General features: G+C 44.3%; 1 protein-coding gene across 4 annotated transcripts in view; it reads right to left on the reverse strand.

Annotated features, from left to right (window-relative positions):
- Positions 1-1,951: 1,951 nt before the first annotated feature.
- Positions 1,952-21,407, reverse strand: part of Hhat (hedgehog acyltransferase) — a 214,032-nt gene continuing 194,576 nt past the window's right edge. For 3 of the 4 annotated variants that reach the window (XM_048357276.1, XM_048357273.1, XM_048357272.1), the window contains one exon: positions 1,952-4,365. In XM_048357276.1, the coding sequence (XP_048213233.1) occupies positions 4,286-4,365 (80 nt within the window). In that variant the 3' untranslated portion in view covers positions 1,952-4,285. The remainder of the gene's footprint in view (positions 4,366-21,407) is intronic. The other variant, XR_007212567.1, reaches the window with a different exon arrangement.

Here is a 21,407-nt window from a genome sequence, read left to right on the forward strand (position 1 = left end):
GGGCATGTGAACTTAACAACAGAGGAAGGATGATAGCTTCTGTTCCTTTTCGAGTTTTGGGAAAGCTCTGACTGGGATAGAACTTAGAGTGTTGATTTCTGGAGAACTTATAATTCTCAAGACACCAAGATGACATGTGTAAGGACCACTGGGTAAGGGAATGAACAGATATGAAATTGCTTGGCCATGTGACTGGAAGGTAGAGCTGTATGTGATGTACACATGTACAGAAATTTAAGAATCTGTGTCTAAGTCTAATTTCTGTTGCTTTGATGGAATTCTGGATAGTGTATCAAGAAGAGAAGTTCCTTTAGGCACTTGGTACTCAAGACTGGGAAGTGGCCTTGTCTGGTGAGGGCAGATAGCTGCTTCATAACAGAAGGGCAAGTGTGTATATGCCCAAGAGGCAAGACAAGCAGTGAGGGGAGCATCACTTTACAACCCAGCTCCATGCTAAAGCCACCAATTCCTCTTAACAACCTAGTCCCCTCTTAAAGGCCCACTTCCTAGCACACCACAAGGGCAAGTACATTTGAAACTCAGTGAAGAGTAGTGGCCCAGCTATGTGAAAAACATTGATGGGAGGAGTATGGCTTGAGGCCATCCTAGACCAAAAAAGAACCAACAAGACTCCTATTCCTAAAATATACAAGCTGAGTGCGGTGGTAAGTACCTGTTGTCTCAGGTAGGAGGTGGAGATGGGAAGATCACTCTCCAAAGAGTGGTTCTGGGCAAAAGCACAACACTCTGTCAGAAAAATATAATAAAGCAGAGGGAAAAGTGAAGCTGGAGGGCAGACTTGAGTGGTAGAGTGCTTGTGAGCTCAAAACTGCAGTATTGGCTACTAAAAGAAAAGAAAATACAACATGAGTTCTGAAGATGACAAATCACAATGAGCCAAGGATGCTCCCAGAACAACCTAGCGTCGCTGGAAATGACATGACAGGCAATCTAGCACACAGGTTGGCCTCCCACTTAGAAGTGAACCTTTTCATGCTGAACAGTTTGGATTGAAGTTTGTATAAAAATCATTAATGTGTCCCTGACTGCATCTTTTATTGAGTGTCAATAATATGAGTTTTCATCCACACTTTTCTTCATTGATGTTGTCAGACAATATTCATGCCTCGAAAGCCCTTTATACCAACAGTTACAATTTTAATAGGTATTGCTTCTTGCTCATGGCAAGCCACCACAATCCCCAGTTCTTATTTAATGCCCAGTGGACCATATTGCATAAATGGCATTTCTCCTTTTACAGACATGGCAACTTAATTTAGGGATGAGGAAGCTGTGCGGTACAAGCCAAACACGGGCCTCAGCTTGATCCCAGAGGGCCACAGTCTGAAGACAGTATTTTTAATGATGTGCTCCCCTATTATTTAACTACATTGTAGAAAAGCATAATTAAAATAATTTAAGGATGACATTATTTAGAATTCTCATTGACTAATAGTTATTTCAAAAGTGTCCCCTAAAAAAGCCCTGGGCATCGCATTAAAAAAAATCCCCTTAATGGTGAAAAAAAGTCTCCTTGTGACTTTGATAATTAGTCAAAAGGACTAGCAGAGCTGTCACAGATACTGCATTTTGGGTGCCAAATTGGATTTAACTAATTTCTTTAAAATAGGATTTTTTTTGCTTTTTTTTTTTTTTAAATTAAACCATTTCCAGAACAAAGGATTTGGAGAGGTACCAGTTAGAAACTCATGGTAATCCTAGCTCATGGTATTTGCAGCTTAAATGCTGTCAGCTGAGGGTTGTGGTTCAAAGCCAGCCCAGGCAGACAAATCCCTGAGACTCCCATCCACAATGACCACCAAAAAAGCCAGAAGAGGATGTGTGGCTCAAGTAGTAGAGCATCAGCCTTGAGTGAAAAAGCCAAGCAAAAGTGGAAGACCTTGAGTTCAAGCCCCAGTTAAACACACACACACACACACACACACACACACACACACACACACACACCATAAAAGATTCAGAGATTCTCCATCAAAGTGCATTAAAGCCAGTGATAGAGGAGAAATTGGCTTTTCACATTGGCCACGCTGAAGAAACCCCTAATATATGCATATATCTTAGTGTGTCATCTAAAAGGACAATCACTGCACTATGGTTAATTTCTTATAACAAAGTAAGCAGTCTCAGTTTCTTTAATGAGAGTACCCTCTTCCCAAACTTCTGTTCTCCTAATACATGGATCATACAAGTACAATGGACATATTTTCTCTCTAGACCTAGTCTTTAATAGAACAAATTGTCACTTAAATTAATCTGAACATATAATACTTTTATGTCTTCTTGCGTGGTTCCAAGAATTAATCATCCTGACTGAAGCTTGTAACCTTCAAATGTCTTGCTGCCCTCCTTGATCTCTATCCTGACAGTAGTGCTGGAGCTCCTGGGCTTGCCTGTGGAACCAGGTCAAGGTCAAACAATCCTGGGGCAAGAAGTGACCCGGGAACCAGGTCTAGTCTTTTCCCAGCACCAAGCCTAAAGGTTCCCAAGGGCTGATGACATGACTAAAGCACCTCAGCAGGAACCTCTCTGTGCACCCACGCACCTCAAGGATCTTTGATTAAAGCATCTCCGGGGTTTTAGCTCACATGCATGCAGAGAGGAAGAAGCACTGTTGTTTTCATTTTACAGCTGGGAGCAGTAAGAGGTTAAGGAAAACAATGGTCCTGGAATACATACGTATTAGTAAATCACACCTCAATTAGCTAAACCCAGTGATCATTTACTAAGTCCCAAGAGCCATGTGAATCACATGGTTTAAAAGAAAGTTAGGATTATTATGTTCAAATACATCCACTGAGTCTCTTAATATAGTTTAAGAAATGAACAACCTGTGTTTATGTAAATGGTCTCTTTAGAAAAGCCCCAAATCCTTTGTGTTATTTATAGATCTCCACAAAGTAGACACTTTGCTACATGTAACTCAAAGTGTGACCATCCCAGGTCATGAGGATCTGCCCCTGCCCCTCCAATCTCTCTTGGAAGACAGGGCAGTCAGATGATTAGTCTTGCATGCTAGTAGTTCAAGTTTCATTGAGTTCATAATTACATCCAAGATCCAAGGCCAATGCTATGTAACAAAGATGACAGTATTAGATCCACATAAACTTTATATTTGTCACCCAATGACATCCATATATTCTCCCCAAACTTGATACACTAAGGATTTAAACTTTTAACGTTTCTTTCCTCCCCACCCCTCCCAAATCCAAAGCCCAAACAGAAATATTGTGCTCCCTAGAGCTTGTGTCTATTACTAGCCAGTCTGGCATCTAACTGGGGATGGGGCAGTGGTGATGAACCACTGAAGTATATAACCGTGGTTAGATTTTAAACATTTGCTTCAAATTAATTTTAGGAAAGTACAAATTACCTACATAATAACAACAAAAAGGACTTCATTTTATTTGAATCAAAATGAAGCAATATAAACCACTGATGATAAAGTAGCCAGTATTATGATACCTACTGGGATTTAGGTAGAGAATAGATGAGGCCACAGGCAGCCATGTTTACTTTCTATGGCCTGCTTGACAGCACCCATCTGTGGATACGTGCATTTGCTGGCTTTAAAATTCTGCTTCTTTATTGAGAAACAATTAGCTGTTGGAACTACCATATCTATACATCTCTGCAAATCTCAGGCACAAGCATCCAAATGTAGATTACCTTGATAAAGTTCAAATCACTGGAGTCCAAGGAGTGTGGGCTCCTCGGAACACTACAGAACTGCTCTTCTCTGCTGTGTCTAGGTCGATAGAAACACAACTATGGCTTTGTTACCTCCACTTGAGGTAAGAAGCTAACCTGTCCGTGCTGGTTCCCCAGCTCCAGATGCAAAGTGTGGAAAAGGGAGCACATGTGTCACTAACATACCAGCAGTATGTTGCAGAAATACCACCCTGTTGAGCCCAGGCCTATCACTAAGCTGTGTTCAATTCATGTCCATTTTGAATAAAAGAGATGGAGCCCAAAAGGCCCATGGGACTGGGTTCTAGGCAAAAATGGCACCGTGTGTAGCTGGGTAAGACACTTCTGTCCTGGACCTCTGCTTGCTCAACAGTCAACGGGTGGTTGAGTGAGTCTAAGTTCCCAAAGTTAGCAGTTTGTCTGGTTGTAAATCTTCTATGAGAGCTCAAGTTGTGGGTCTTGGAGTGAGGTGTCTTCAACAGAAGATGAGCAGAAGAAAATCCTTTGGAGATTATCTTGGAATGGAGGTCAGGATGAAGTACTATTTGCCTTAGAGACCAGCAGCATCAGTCCATAGTTATGTCTGGGCCCAGGCAATGCCCACGTGGGAGTAGCAGTACAGGAAGGCTAAGACGGAGAGAGTCACCCATGGCCAGCCTGCCGGGAGAGACAAAGATGGAAGAACAGTTAGAGATGCCTGGAAGAACCTCTCACATGAGTAAATTCCATTATGAAAAACAGCACAAGGTGTGGTCTACAAAAGACACATGTCTCCTGGGAAGTCTACTCTGAATGGAAATCCAGAAAGTAGGGTGTTACAGTAACATCGAGGGCACCATAAAATGAGGGGTACACTATCACAAACACAACCACATTTAGAAATGGGGTAAGTGCTCAAAGAATATGTAGTTACAGATTAAAGCAGAAAAGACAAAAATTATGTTCATGAGTCTTGTCAATCTCAAAATATGGATTGACCATTACATTGAATTTCCATTTGGGAGCACACAAAAAAAGGAGGACACAAATCACAAAGGTTTTCAGCAAGTGTCCCTATAAATACTGGCCTTACAGTATCTGCTCTTTTCTTTCTTTTAAAAATTAATATTTTTTGCCAGTCCTGGGGCTTGAACTCAGGGTCTGGGCACTGTCCCTGAGTGTCTTTTGATTAAGGCTAGCACTCTACCACTTGAGCCACAGCACCACTTCTGGCCTTTTCTGTGTATGTGGTACTGAGGAATTGAAACCAGGGCTTCATGCATGCTAGGCAAGCATTCTATCACTAAGCCATATTCCCAGCCCAATTAGTATTTTTATTTGTACTATTTGTTACTTAATGATTTTCATGTCTACTATGCATTTCACTTATTTCAACTTTTGTGGAGGACTTTAGAGATCCAGAGGTGCTACAGAAGATACTAGAAGCTAAAATCAAAAGACTCAGTCCATGGTCAAGGCACTCTTACTCCATCTTGGGAAAGACAAACACATGGGAGGATTTATGATCCATATAGTAAGTGCTAGATAGTGGAGTATACAAAGAACATTTCAACAGAACCATGTGTGACAAATAATAGTTCATCACACCAAAAAGGACAGAAACATTCTACCAGAGAAACCTCCTAAAGTCCAGATATCCAAGGCCATCCAAGGAGCAGTTGTGGTGTGACATTGCTGTCATGCAGAGAGGAGGCAGGTAGGGAAAAGAAGGAAGAAGACTGTTGGAAGTCCTTGTGGGGGCTCTCAGAACCCTGGCAGCCTCTCCTCTTGTTGGGTTAACCATTAGTTAATATTGTTTATATGAATGGTGAGACTATAACATAATAGTTAAGGGAAAGGGAGAAAGTCACAAGTTTGTTCCACCATTCCTACTGTGTAACCTTGAGAAAGCTAATACGTCTCTCATATAAAACCATGGCTACAGCATCCCACTAGTGCCCTCATAAATATCAAGTGGAATGACATAAAGACCTGAGTATGGTGAGCTCGCAAGGGAAGGCAGAGGTAATGGTAACAAGGGATAGAGTTGGGGGGGAGGGGTTGCCAGCATTTGATCAGTGGTGACAGAGAAATCCAATTCTACTTTTCCTCCTAAACCCTAGATCACCTTGCTCCTTACACTTGCTACCAGAATTCCCGAAGGCCCTGCAGGGAAGAGAGAGCAGGGCAGCAGAGGAACCCAAGCACTTCCATTCCCTGATCAGCCCTGTGACCTCACTTCATATCTGCCGGTGCATGTGCTACCTATGGCTATCAAAATAAACTAACACTTCATGGCTTACACGATAGAAATATTATTCTCTCCAAGTTCTGGAGGGCAGCAATCGGAGCTCACATGTTGGCAGGCCTCCCTCCTTTGCGAAGGCTTCAGAGGAGGATCCTTTCTTGCCTCTTCCAGCTTCCAGTAGCTCCTGCCTTCCCTTGACCGTGGCACATTCTGCCTCCATCTTTGGTGGCTATCTTCCATACATTTTTCTGTATTCTCTCCCCTCCAAGGCCACCCAGAATAAAGGTCCCAGATCCCAAATAACATCCTATAAAGTACCTTAATTCGTTATGCCTAAAAACTCTCCATTTCCAAATGAAGACATTCTGAGGTTCCAGACAACGAATTTGAAGTGACACTATCAACCCAGGATAGCCATGTACCTTCTTTGAGCTTCTAGAGAGTTCTGTCCTTCCAGGCTTTCAAATCTCTCTGCTGTGACTCATACACATGTGTCAGGGGACCAGTCAATGCCTGTCTGGCGGTGGGCTTGAGGAGCAGGATGGGCGGAGAGGGGGAGGTGCTTCAGACACAAGAAGTGCTCCAGGATGTCAGCTGTGTTTGGAGTGAGACTCTAGAGGGTGTTTGCTAAACACAGAATGCAGAGGCCAGCAGCCGAGGTGAACCAATGGTGAGTGGGACACAGCACAGCTGTCGCTGATACCCCTGCTCTCAAGACTCATCCCTGCCCAGCTCATAGAACTCCCAAGGATGCCCAGACAGAGATGGGTCATAATATACACATACAATGTGGGCTGTGAAAACTCTCCCAACTCTTATTATGCATATCATCTACAGAGACAGCTACGTGGCAGTTAGGAGATCTTCCTAGAATCCTGACTGTATTGTGAGATCTTGATAGGACCTTAGTTTCCCCATCTACACAGGGGAAGCTCTCAAAACAGTTTCTTTTTAAGAGTATCATGGTATATGTCCATAGTTTCAGGTCCTTGAGAGGCTGAGGCTGGAGACTTTCATCAGGAAGAGCTGTGAGAAATCCACAGTAAGCAAACAAAAATGTATTTTAAAATGAATGTGAATAAAGTATCACCACAGATTTGGTAATGCCCTGAAAAAATGCTTTAGAAGCATGGCTTCTACCACACTTTCTATTATACATGTAACATTCCCTTGGCCTTTGCGATGCAAACAGTGAGCCAAATGGCTGGTGGACCTCCTTAGCTTTTCCTGTCCCCCACAGGACAGTGGATGATGGTGAGTCTAACACGTAGTCACCCATCCACACTACCCAGCCAGTACTTCCTCAGCACTGGTGCTGCACCTGCTCCTGTCCTCCACCTTAACATCACCTTTTCCTCGTGTTCTGCAGACACAGATCTGATGGAGGCAGCTGCTGAGCAAGCACCGATGCAGCCTAAGTTGGCAGAGGTGGGTGTGGGCTGAGGCCTGTCCTCCTCAGAGCTCAGATGACAACAGGTCCCCCAAAGCTGAAATGCAAAGGGATGGACTGTCCTGCGGGCAACATGCGGAGGGTTGCTTTGATACACGGGCATGCAAGCTTGTCAGTTTTTAACAAGAAAGTGCAAAATAGGACCTGGTTCTGATAGAAACTGGCCAACCACTGCAGTCTTTTCTTCTCCCTGAACCCGCCTTTCCCTGCTCACCTTTTCTTCATGATCTCTCTTCTCATCCAACTTCCTAACATCCAGGCTCTATAGGGCATCCCCAATGGACGCCCCTGGTCCCATTAATGTGGCCTATACAGCCTGGTAGACACTGTACTGATCCTTCTGAAGAGCACACTTTAGGGTTAAAGCCCCCACCATACTCTGCCCTCAAAGCTGGATTCCTGGATATGTATGTAACTTCTCATCGGACTTTGATTCCTTGACCTAACAAGGTCTAAACAAGTGGTAGATTGAAGCAAATTATAGGAAAACAGATTAAAGATATTGTGAACAGCCTGCTAGCAAGTCAGACCACCCTTGCAAAAGATTGAGTAATATAATTAACAGGACAGATCTGATGGTGATAGCTAAGAGCATATAAGTAGGATGTATAGCAACTCCAGTATTCAATTAAGAGGACCGATGTGGGTGGTATAATCGATGGAATTAATGAGATGTAAGTAGTTACATCATGAAGATGCTAATAGACTATTACTGAGTTGTAGAATAAGTAGAGCTAATAAGAAACAGGTAGGACACAGAGGAAAAGAGCCAGAGCTAGCTAAGAGAAATCACAGTGTAATTTTACCTGAGGTTATCATGACTGAGCAATGCTCTGGGCAATTAAACTAGTCTGAAAGGATACAAAAGGCAGAGGCTCAGACACTGAAGGAAAAGACCATCATCAAGCAGGGCTGTGAAAAACCAAACATAATTTTCTGCAAAGTGGAGATAATCAGGACAAGAAGTAGTTCTGATGAAAAACCTTGTTAAAGGGAATGTTGTGAAATGGTACAACCACTGGGGAAAACAATATGGAAGTTCCAAAAATAAACATAGAATTACAGCATACATATCCCCAAAGAATTGATAGAAGGAACTAGGAGAGATATTTTTGTACAACTATGTTTATAGCAGAATTTTTCACAAAATGTGGAAGCGAAGTGTTTGTGGACAGATGGATGGGAAAACAGAGTATAGTCTATACGTACAAAGGCTATACGTTTTTAAAAGTGAAGTGAATTCAGACATGAATTTACAACACAGACTAACCCTGAAAAGATCACATCAACTGAAGTAAAAAAGGCAAATAAAGGGTTTCACTTAGATGAAGTTGGCAGAGAGGTCAAATTCATAGAGTCAGAACAGAAAATGGTGGTTACTAGGAGCCAGCAGAGTAAAAAGAATGAGAAATTGAGTGGGTATAAAGTTTTAGTTTAGGAAGGTAAAGTTCCAAAGACAAAGGTAGTGACAGCTGCATAACAATGTAAATGCATTAAATTTCACCAACTGTACTTTGAAACAGTTAAAAATACATTTTATCTTATGCATGATTTACAACAATAAAATTATTATCAATAAAAGAATGCATTAGCAAAATGGCATATTGTGTATTATTCCATGTACCATGTGAATTAATTTATAATTACCAAAGACCCTCAGTGGCTACCTGGAACTGGGGGGAGAGGATAGACTGCAAAGAGGGTATTAGGAATCTTCTCGAACAATAAAGATTAGAAAAGATCAAAAATTCATTCAACTGTATTCCATGGTTGAATGAGATCATGCATCAATTTTCAAGGAAGTTGATAAAAAGTATGATATATGCAGGGGTGCATCACCATGGTATAATTCCTTTGAACAATTAACTGACAATTTAACAAAAGGAGGAACAGGAACCTGGAAAAGGTTTTGTCTGAGGGCAGATGGAACTTAAAGGGACAGGGGACAGACAAATGAGGGTAGAAAAGATGACTGAATACAGTTATAATACTTAATGTACATACTCAGTGGAACTAGGTAACTTGAGGAGATAAGAGGGGTTGGGACAGGTTGAGAAGAGAATGATGGAAGGGATGATATGGATCAAGTTGCATAGTACTCATAAATTGATATGCTTTTGTATATTATTTAAGGATAATTTAAAAAATAAATTTAAGGGGGGCTGGGAATATGGCCTAGTGGTAAAGTGCTCGCCTCAGATACATGAAGCCCTGGGTTCTATTCCTCAGCACCACATATATAGAAAAAGCCAGAAGTGGCGCTGTGGCTCAAGTGGTAGAGTGATAGCCTTGAGCAAAAAGAAGCCAGGGACAGTGCTCAGGCCCTGAGTTCAAGCCCCAGGACTGGCAAAAAACAAAACAAAACAAAAAAATAAATTTAAGAAATATAGACATGAAAGTGTTAAAGGAGACAATGGGTATTAGCAAAGTACAGTCCCACAATATTAGGTTTCAATGTCCTAGACTACAGCTGTCTTGTAGTGTGCAAGAAAGAGGTACAAGAAAATACAATTTTTTTTCCAGTAATGATGGATCCTGTTCCTTCCCAGGGAGAAGGGAACTTGCTGAGCATAGTACCCAATTATGCATTCCAGAATCATGCCTTCTTTCATTGGAGGCCTCTGAGGTGCTCGGTCTTCATTCACCACCCGGGTGGGTTTTGCAGCGAGAAGACTGCCTCTGCTGAATCAGCATAAATTCCGAGCCCATTAAGAAATCAATCCTTTCCGTGTAAGAGGAGCTGAGGTGCTGAATTGTGTAACTACCTCGTCTAACACACACTCTGCTGTCAGCTCAGGCAACACTCCCAAGGCACTGGCTACCATCTTGGCTCTAATGAGGTGTGTTCAAGAGCCATTTACTTCAGTTAACAGTGTCTAGAGCAGTGTCTGACTACGATGACCAACAACAGGCAAGCCTATGGCTAAATTTAGATTCCCCACCTTAATAAAGCCATAGGGCAGGAGAGAGATGTGCACCTTATTGAAGGAGAGGTCTACACGGAGAGCAAGGGGGTCTGGGTTTCTAAGTCTACAAACTGAGGGACCACTTCCAAACACATGATGATATGGACAGAAGCAAGAAAGTAAGAACTGACCCTTGTTGGTTTAGGTGGTGGTGTTTATTATTTGGGGGAGGGTGTTACCAGGGTTTGCTTATTAACAGTTCTACCAGGCCTCCAGCACTGCTTTGTGCAGAGTATTTTGGAAATGGAATTTCGCACCTTTTTCCCCCCCTTTCTGGCTTCAAACCATGAACCTCTCTCATCTTCCAGAGTAGCTAGGATCCCAAGCCCAAACTACCAGTGTCCAGAAGTGGGTCTTATTTCCTACTCCCCACAGATATGGAAACTAAGGTCCAGAAAAAGAAAGTCACATCTGCAAGGTTTAGTGGCTAATTGGTCGTCAAGCCACTCATGGCTCACAGGATTGTATAACTCCCAGGTATGCTTAGACACTGGCTCTCACACAGCAGTAACACAGTAACAGGATATAGGCCATGTGCCAGAAAGGCTCAGACTAGGACCCTGCTTCCTAGACAGGTCTCTTTTTAAATCCCTGGTCTCTACACCTTGTGCCATCCCCCTACTCCTAGCAAGCCATAGCAGGTTTGGGCTTCCAGATCTCAGCCACCACTCACCCACTTGATCACCCCATCTTCTGGGGCTGCTCCATGCATGTGTCTGGCTTTACAAAGACAGAACAGGTGACAGAGGAAGCATGGTGAGCAGGCTTACGGCCTTTGTCTTGGTCAGTGTTCAGTTTAGAGCCTGGGCATTGCAATGAAGCACAGGTTCTCAGTGCCTGGATGATCCATTATTAAACTGTCAAAGCCACAATTATTCCACCCCAGCCATGCAATGAACCTCCCCAGGGGATTCAAGAGGCAGACAGAGGAATACGCGGCGAGACCGCCCTCAGGGAGCCTTCTGCCATCTAGAGCAGCATCCTCTTGCTAGGTGCTGTGTGCACAATTTAACCAGCACCAACAGCAATCTTTAATAAATCACATTGTTCACAGTCAATTTCACATCCTCCGCTGTATTTTTCATCCTTCCCTAACTCCCGGTACAAGCCTGCAGGCAGATGCTTACCTATGCACTCATTGCCATAAACTAAAATCATTTCACATAAAATTGTGGGGTGGGGGGAGCAAGCCAGGGCCATTATTTTTCTTATTCTGACAGCACAAGCAGAAGGTGGTGCTGGAAAACACATACTTTCTCTCTCCAGGGTCAACAGCGTGAGGCACCTGTTTTCCCACAAAGCTGTCATCTGTGGTGGGTACCACTGTCCTGACTCCGGCCGCTGGGGCCAGAGGCTGCACAGTTAGAACATGCTTCCCTGCTCTTTCTCTTCCTTAACTTGTGGTATCTAATGCAGTCTAATTAGAACTGTGGTTCATTGTTAATTCATGACCATGCTATGTAAGACAGTGGATGCTGCCTAGCAAATGAGCTAAAGAAAGCCACTTTCCTGAAACAAAAGGATGGTGCACTAGGATTTAGGCTCTTTATCAAATGGCTCTAATACCACTCACCTACATCAGTACAGTGCTCCCATAATCCCTAAGGCGTATATTCCAAGACTCTCAGTGGAGGTCAGTACTGAACTTTATATATACTAAAGTATATGATAAAAAGTCTATATAAATTAAGTGTAGTCTAAGAGGTTAGCAACCAATAATAAAATAGAGCAATTATAGCAACATATTGTAAGCAGAGTTACCTAAGTGTGGCCTCTGTAATAACTTCTCATATTCTACTACTTTTTTTTCCTTTTTCTTTTGGTGCCAAATCTGGGACTTGAACTCAGGGTCTTGGCACTGTCCCTTAATTTTGTCACTCAAGGTTGGTGGGCTTGAGCCACACCTTCACTTCTGGCTTTTTGGTGGTTAATTGGTGATATGAATTTCACAGACTTTCCTGCCAGGTCTGGCTTCCTCAGATCTCAGCCTCCTGAGTAGTTAGGATTGCATGTGTGAGCCACTCAGCTCATAGTTCTTCAATACAAGCTTACATGATGAAATGAAAGAGTAAATGATGCTGGCACTAGTATGTGGCATTAGGCTCTTACTGACCTTCTGATGATACCTCAGAATGAGAATTATCTGTTTGGGGGTAATCCTGTGTCACCAAGTCATGAAGATGCTGGGTAGGTAGCATCAATAGCATGAATATGCTCAATGAAGGGATGATTCACTTCCCCGGTAGGACAGGATTGCACAAGATTTATCACTGTACTCAGAATGGCACACAATAGCAAAGTTATGAATTGTTTTACTTATACAATTTTCCATTTAATATTTGTGGGTTGAAACTGACCACAGATCCCTGGAATCTCGGGAACAGAACCAATGAGGGGATTATTGTACTTATAAGTACCTACTGTGTGCATTTAGGCAAGAGGCTTTGCTTTCTTTTGACACAGGTGGTCTGCCCCGTTCACTTGAGGCCTCCTAGGAATGTGCCACTGGAAGTTGAGGACACAGGGCCATCGAGCATTTCACTCATACCTTAAGTTCAGTTCCATGTGATCCAAATACGCAGGTGGCAAATGTTTTAGGGAGAGACCACAAAGGACGGAGACAGGAATTCTCAAAGGCAGGGATGATGGGCTGACACTAAGAAGGAGCTGAATTTGTTTTTGTTTCCAAATCTAACAATATGAATGTGGCATGGTAGAAGTCTGTGACCCATGTTACAGGAGAAGTAGCTGATAGATCTGGTGACGGATACCTGGGAACATGAAGAGTGTGAAGAAGAAAACATGGTCGCTACAAATAAACAAGTCCACCCATGGAAAAGGGTTGAGAAGATAGCTAAGTACCAAGAATGCAGGGCTGGGGGAGGGAGGAGACCCAAGGAGGTAAAGGGATCCTTGGACATGTGAAGTGCTCTGACCCTGAAGCCAGCTCAAGAAGCTGAGCTTCCTGTTAGAGGGGGGACATGGGAGGGATAGGATGGTAGGTGAGCCAGAACATAATGGAGATTTCTCCTGTGGACTAGAGGGAGAACTAGCTCTGAGCATCTGGGAATTGATAACCTTCTTCCCAGGTCACTGGGACCAGGATGTGAATGGGAAAACGGTCAATAACTAAACAACAGTGAGACTAAAGAAACACAAATACAAGTTGTTGCCTTTTATTTATTTTTTGTATTGGTACTAGGGCTTGAACTCAAAGCCTCATGTTCTTGGCCAAACTTTTTTTCTCAAGGCTGGTACTCTACTATTTGATCCACAGCCCTACTACAGCTTCATGCTAGCTAATTGAAAGATAAGTTGCTCAGATTTATGTGTTCAGGCTGGCTTTGAACCATGATCCTCAGATCTCAGCCTACTGAGTAGCTAAGATAGAGTTCAACCTCTGAGTAGTAGCTAGGATTACAGGTATGAGCCACTGGTGTCCGGCAGTTGTTGACTTTTGAGTACTTGTTTATAACATTGCCAGCCTCTACCACAGGGAACTGAAAATAACAGTGGAGGCTAGTCCCCCAATGACAAACCATGACAGGAAGTTAACTGCGCGGGAAGTGGGCACAGATTAGCCAGCATGGGCACTTATGGGTGTGTCTGGGGGGAGATGTACCTACAGTGCACTGACCATGACTACCTAGACTTACCAAGCGCAATCAAGGGAGGAAATGTACTCCATCTCCATTCCTACCACCCCTAAGGAACCCGCCAGAAAGAGCTGGAAAGGGAAAGAGAATGCTGCCTTAACCATGCAAATATCTGAAAAGGTGATATCAGCAAGCATGCCTGACATGGTCTTTTCCCAAAGCACTTGTTAGATGAAAGATTTCAAATTACTTGGCTTAGATTTCAGAGCAAAGAACAGGATGATAAGGCCAAGTTCCCAGCAGCAGCTACAGTAGCAGAAACCTCTCTTCCCAGAGCTCTTAGAAGCCATGGTGGGCTATGAATGTCAGTGGCCACTGAGATGAGGAAGGAAATGTTCCTGCCTGCTGTCAAAGATGGCTTTGTTCTTACCTCACTGCTCCTACTTCACTGTCTCTGCAAAAGTCTATTTTGCTCATCCACACACTGAGGAATATGATCAGTTTGAAAGCTGGAGGTGTTATAGAATAAGATCAGTCCTAGGTGCCCCCTTCCAGCAGCCACTGGTTTTATTTCAGGAGTAGGGCTGGGCTGGGCTGGGTAGAGCTCCCCCCCCCCCCCCGCCTTCCTTGCTCCTGGGCAGGCTGGCTATGCCTGGGATATAGCTGCTGGAGGAATACCAAGTTCAAAGGATTGCTCTCATTTGTACTGATTGCAACCACCGAGCTGTCCTTTGCTTTCCTCTAAAGGAACTGGACAGACCAAAGAGACCAGAATCACAGAGATCAGTTCAAGAACCTGTGAGTCCAACATTTACGGAGAATGTTTGGAAAAGGCATCATATCTCCTAGATGCTAGAATAAGGAGGGATGTGAGCAACAGAAATGAGAAGAGTGTGCAGGCTTCAGGGGTACTATGGTGGAAACACTGCAAGTTCCCCAGCCCCTTGCTTGTGGGACAGCAGCTTGCTCATCCTTCAGGAACACAAAGCACAAAGGAGGCTGACTGGATGAGAAAGGTGGGGGGAGAGGCAGAGAGAGGCACCAGAGCTGTTCAGGAACAAAGGGCCCTTAATTCACTGTCAAGAAGATAGGGGGGGAAAGACACTAATGGAACCTCCTATCAAAACCACACACCTGGGTGGGGGTGGGGGGGAGGGACTCTGATTTTCCCGAGTGACCGGCTTCTCCATGGAGCCCCCTGAGAGCACACAATCAGTTCGGTGCCTGGCCCCTGTGCTATCATCTCAGGCAACCTGAGAAAAGAGGCTAGGCGGGGAGCATGTGTTCAGCTCAAACAGCACATGCATATGACTAGACCCGACGAATTCCAGGTATGAGGCTTAATAAGCAACACTGTCTCCTCCCATGCCACTTCCACAAGGTCTAGCCTGTGGCATGCCATGAGCCACCATTAGCTAGGAAGACCAAGAGGCCCCAAGGAAAGGAAATTAGATGTATTCCTTGTCGCTCCAGAAAACAGAACCAGGGCCTACAGGGAGAAGTTACAGAAGGCAGAGTGTGGCTGCTACCAAAGGGAGCTTGTGACATTTGGAGCCTTCTGACAAGATGAGGGGCATCCTGGCTCCCTGGCATGTAGCTTTCAGGCAGGACAGGGAACCTGTCAGTTAGGCGGGCAGCCCTGGAAGGCATCTGCCTCCATGGGAAGTGGCGCCAGAAGCCCCTTCCAAGGTCTGTTTTGATTCTAAGCCATCACATCCCTGTAAGATTCAAGTCTTCTCCTCCCCAGGGAAGTGCTCGCAAAGGCCAAGACACAGGCCAGGCCGAAGGACCACTCGGCCAGACGCAGGCGGGAGAGGAGCCTTGCCTCATGGAACGGAAGGCAGTGTTCCAGCCAGCTGTGGCTGCGTCAGAAGATACAGCAAAGTTTTAGTGAAGTACTTAAGAGGATAGTTACCTGACGTATAAAATGACTCACACACTTTTTTTTTCCTAACCCCGGGTGACAGAAAAAGACATTTCTGTGTTCAAAAGATCTCACTGTGAAGGAACACTGTGTTCTTCCCCAGCCCCTCCATCATGTAGATGGCCCAAGGGGGGGGCGGGGAGGTCTGCTGGGGACAGCAGGCCAGTACTACTTACTGTATGCTCTGTCCTAGCTGGGATGTGTCCGCCCCATCTCCCCCCACCCCCCCCCTCATACACCAAGAAGCCCTCCTGGCAGCCCTGTCCAATTGCACAGCCTGGATTTCCATATCCTCTCAAAGCCTCTGCAGGACCAAATAGTGGCCAATCTGGAACAATCCCAAAGCTTTTCCTCACCCTCTGTTCTGCTCAGTATAAAACATCCAGAGCCAGAGGTCCGCAAGGGAGAGAAGGCAGGGCGAAGTTCAGAGAAGTGAAGTGAGGCAGCCTGGACTCGACCTGTGTGGTTAGTTAGCAACATGGCATTAGTGCCAGGCACGTGTATATAAGCGGCAGCCATGGAAGAAGGCTAGGATCTCAGGAGCCTCTTTCCAGCTCTTGACACTCTTCCTGGCAGCTCTAACTGGAGTTCATGGTTGGCCTCCAGGGAAGGGGGTCTCAGCTGCCGCAGCTTCTGGCTGACCATGTTTGTGACCTTACAGCGCTATGTTTACACGATGGATTCTTCATAGGCTTTCCAGATGCTCCCTTGCTTGTGGGTCGCGTCAGGGCATGGAACCAGCTCCTGTGCACGCCTTGAGTCCCCTCAAGTAACAGGCAGCGCCTGCAGGAGTGAGCACTGTGGCCTGGAGCTAGGTTCCTCAGCTGCATCTGGACTGACCAACTACATCTGTCTGGTTACTCTCATGGGGTCCCAACACCTGGGGCTTGAAGTGTTGGCTCAAGAAGGGTTCATATCAGTCCTCCCCAAACCCCTGTTCCAGTGCACCTGTCAACTGACCCCATGGTTAGAATGTTGACCTAGGTCTGGCGCATCTCTCTTCTAAGGGCCCCAAGTGCTCTCTCTGCTAACAACATGGCTCCATTCTCACCATTTGGCCAGGAACAAGATGATCTGAGATTCAGTTTTGTGATTCTTGTTATTTCAATACTTACTGAACTACTACTACATGCAATGCATCAGGCGAAGTGCTGGGAGATCAGAGGTGTTAAAAGTCTGACTTATAGTTAAAGGGACAAGAAAAAAATATAAAAAATAAAATACATGCTGAACTCAGGGTGTTTCCTAATGTGAATGAATGAAAGAATGAGGGAGTGAGTGAATGGAGTCAGCACTCAACATTTGTTATCTTCTCCCCTGTGCTTTGCATCATTCCAAGGGCTAGGGTGCACCGAAAGGAAAGGGCTGGCCTCATCCCTCCACGGACTGGAAGAAGCGGGCAGCAAGGGCACTGGCCCAGGGCGATTGTGCAGGTCCCAGAGCATCAAGAACCTGGGTCTAGAGAGGAAACTGCTAAGAAAATGTAGAAAAGGGTACTTAGATGTACAAGTCGGGGTGGGATGGGGGGGAATCTTGCTCTGAAAACGTACCTTCCAGTGGTTTCCATCCTCTAGGTAAACCTTGCTCAACAGGAAAGAAATTTACCCTGCAGCTCTAGTCCACCAAGATTTAGGTAAGAACTTTTCCTCCCCAACTCTGATCCACTTTTTAACTAGATAACTTGCAATATAAAATTCCAAAGAACCAAAGGGTAGGCAGGGAAAAGTAAATCTTTCCGCATGTCTGACTCCTTTTTCCAAACTCCTACAGTTTCCCAACTCCTGTTTATCCTCGCACCGATTCTACACATACAGAAACAGAACTTTTCACTCTGAAATATAGCTTGGTTTGAATGTTCCCGTTTATTTTTAAGTATCTATAGCTTGGCAACCGTTCCATAAAAATTCCTATAGCCCTGCTTTGTGTTTCCTGTTAGACGAGAAAAAGAAAATCACTGATTGCATGTACCACGTACCATAATACAGTCACCTGTAGCTTCTGACAGACCTTTCTGTCCCTTCCAACTCTTAACTATAACAAACCATACTGCAGTGAAGATTCTTGTACACGTGTCAGTTACATATGAATTTAAATCCTAGAAATGAAATTGCTGGGTCACTTTGGGTAGATATTTCAAACGTCTCTCACTAGGGGAATATGAGGTGGAACTCCGGGATCCATTACCTTGTCACACTTCACATTTGAATGCTCTCACTAAGAATGAAGACGGGGGGCTGGGGATATAGCCTAGTGGCAAGAGTGCCTGCCTCGGATACACGAGGCCCTAGGTTCGATTCCCCAGCACCACATATACAGAAAACGGCCAGAAGCGGCGCTGTGGCTCAAGTGGCAGAGTGCTAGCCTTGAGCGGGAAGAAGCCAGGGACAGTGCTCAGGCCCTGAGTCCAAGGCCCAGGACTGGCCAAAAAAAAAAAAAAAAAAGAATGAAGACGGGCTGACGGGGGCAGTGGTCTAGCACCTGTTTAGCATGTGTGAAGGTGCTAGTATTCATCTCCAGGATCAAGTAATGAGGGAAAATAAAGAGCATCTTCTTATTTGCTTCAAAGCAAATAAAGGTTGTAACTTCGTTTATATCCTTCCCCATTTTTTTTTCTCCTACCAGTTTGGTACTCTTTCCCTGGAGATTTATGGGTGTGAAGTTATTACTATGTTCAGCCTTGAAGGTTGTTCTACAATTGTCTGCCCTCTGAAGACTGAGGCTGAAGCACTGAGTCAGAGGGGAGCTCCCGCACACAGGGCAGGCCCTAGCCTGCGTAGTCAGGAGCTGGTGATGATGGCCAGTCACCCAAATGCTCTAGACACAGCTCAAGAGTTACACTGCTTCTGAATCATCAAGTGGTTTCTGTAAAAGGTCTGCAGTGATCCTGTCAGGGAAGGCCATTCGTCACTATGCTTTCACTCTAAGGACCCTTAGGCTGAAGAACTAAAACAGGAGTTGCTTTGTTGCCTGCCCTTCTGTCTATCTCTCCTTCCTCCCTTTTCTTCCCCCTCCCTCCTTTCTTTCCTTTTCTTCCTTCGCCTCGCTCCCTCAGCTCTTCCACACATTCATCCCATCCGCCCACCAACTAATACTGATTGATGAGTGGGGCAGGCAAAGCTTTTCTTCCTGTGCTTCACGGGAAGGTCACTGACAGAGTCACTAATGTATATCTCGCATCTCTTCCAATGACTTCCCTAGCTCTTGACATCTATGTCTTCCTTCAGCTAAGAGCACATCCTCACAAAGTAGTTACCCAGTCATTGCCTGGTGGATATTAAGCTTGTGTCCATGATGGGTTATGTTGGATAAAGTTTCCATGAGCACTTGGAGAAAAAAGCAAAGAGCCAATACTGATGGATGAGAGTAGGGATGCTGCTAATTAGCTTCAGCCAAACCCTATTTGGTTCTCTAAGGGTCAAATCTCTGGGCTGTTGCAGGCCTCCCATCATAGCTTCGGTGGGCTTGAGGTTTTCCTTACTGGAAAACTAGAGACCAACAGGAACAATGCCAGGTACCTATTTTATTGACATTTATTGACGAGTTATTGATGTACCTCTGCAGGTTGGTTCTGGCCCTGACACTGATTGGTTTTGCTACTCAATTCTAAGCTATACTTGTTGAAATAAAGAAGAAGCAAGGGAGAAGAACCAACTCCCTTCCTGGTGCCAGTCCTTGTCAGTATCCCTCCAGTACTAGAAGACAGCAGTGGTTCCAGGCCCCAGGTTCTCCTGACATTCTGAACAACATCAGTATTCACTTCCTCAGAGTCTGAGGCCTGAATCTGCAGTTTATCCTCTTCCCTGGTTGAACATAAGCCAGGAAGCACCCCTCAGAGTTGTAAGGGATTTACTTTGCCTCCAGGCATCCAGATCCTAAGCATCTCCCCTGTCCTATTGTGTATCGCCCGTGGGCTGCCACTGTTTTCTACCTTAGAACCTGGGTTGCCTTACTATCCTATCCCCCTTTTGGTCTTTCAGCCTTCTTTCTAATAGTCATCCATTCCCCTATATTAAATTCTTTCTGCTTGAAATACCTAGTATCCATCTTTATGTTTCCAGACTGGGCCTCCACGGATGCATCTTTTAATGTCCAAGTATAGGCCAGAGACTGATCAGTGTGGAAGATAAGGGAAGGAAACACAATGACCATTCTAAGTCTGGAGGGTGGAGCACTTGCTTATACAGAATAGGCACCTAAAACTTTGGAGACTCAGTCCTCATAGAGAAGCAGCTAAACAAATTATCATCAAGGTGTTGTCTTCCTTCCATGACACAATCTTTCACAAAGAAAAGAAAAATTACTCCACTTGGGTGTCAGTGGCTCATGCCTGTAATCCTCCAAACTCAGGAGGCTGAGATCTGAGGGTCAGAGTTTGAAACCAGCCCTGGAAGGAGAGTCTGGAGACTCTGATCTCCAATGAACTTCTACAAGGTTGGAAGTGGAGCTGTGTCACAAATGGGTAGCACTAGTTCTGAACAAGAAAGCTTGAGGTCAACACCCAGACTGGCATACACATACCCACACCCATTACCCGCCCCCCCCCCATTAATCCATCCTCCATTGTGAGTATTCCTCTTTCTTCCCACAAATGAAATCCCAACTGGATTTCCAACACATTTAGTCAATAAAATTTCATTTGACTGATGATTTTGGTTTTTTTCTTTCTGAATTTATGATGTAAGAATGTGTAAAGTGATATTAGTCCACTCGGACAAACTAGGAAAGCAAAGAACATATTTGTCATGAAGCACATATGTTAATAAATTACAAGCTTAGTTGGTGTCCATGTACTTCTAGCTCATTCTTCTCCTTTTCTACTACTTGTAAAGAGAGACGTGTTCAAAGGCTTATCTTGTCTGAATTAATAACTATGCAAAGATATACAGCTGGTCTAGAAAGAGATTTAAAATACCTCCTATCCAAGAGCTTCCAAATGTTCTGATTAAAATCTTGAGTTATATCCGACTCCTCTTAAATGTGTTTATACTTGGCTAAGTTCCAAAGCTAAAAATTGAAGGCCCTTTACTGTTTGTCCTTTTAGTGAAAAGAAAGAAAAAATATCAGGCTATCCTTTCTGTCAAACCCCCAAATGAACTGATGGTTCAATTCTTTCATGAAATTTTACAACTTTGAAAATCTCCTCTAATTCAGTGTAGCCTCTAGGATGAGGAACCACAAAGAAGGAAGGAATAATCATCTCTACCTCCACGATTGTGACCAGTTCTGGAACCCGAACTGCTAATTCCAGACAATGAAAAGGTCTCTGCCCTTTGGCTCAGGAGTTCTGATGCTTACTAACTCTGGGCATTTAATAACTCAACAACTCCTGTTTCCTTCTTGACTTTAAAATCTGGATTATCAAGCCCAAATTAAAAAATCATTATGAGAATTAGAGCCATTTGACTGTCCATTCAATGGGATGCCTAAATAAAAATGCTAGTGAGACAGCAAAACCCCAACAAACTTGAGCTGTTTCTGAAGACTCCAATGTTCAATCTCCTAGTTCTCAGCATCACATCATATAAGCAAAATGGAC

The sequence above is a fragment of the Perognathus longimembris genome, chromosome 11, assembly GCF_023159225.1.
Source record: "Perognathus longimembris pacificus isolate PPM17 chromosome 11, ASM2315922v1, whole genome shotgun sequence".
Classification (NCBI taxonomy): domain Eukaryota; kingdom Metazoa; phylum Chordata; class Mammalia; order Rodentia; family Heteromyidae; genus Perognathus; species Perognathus longimembris.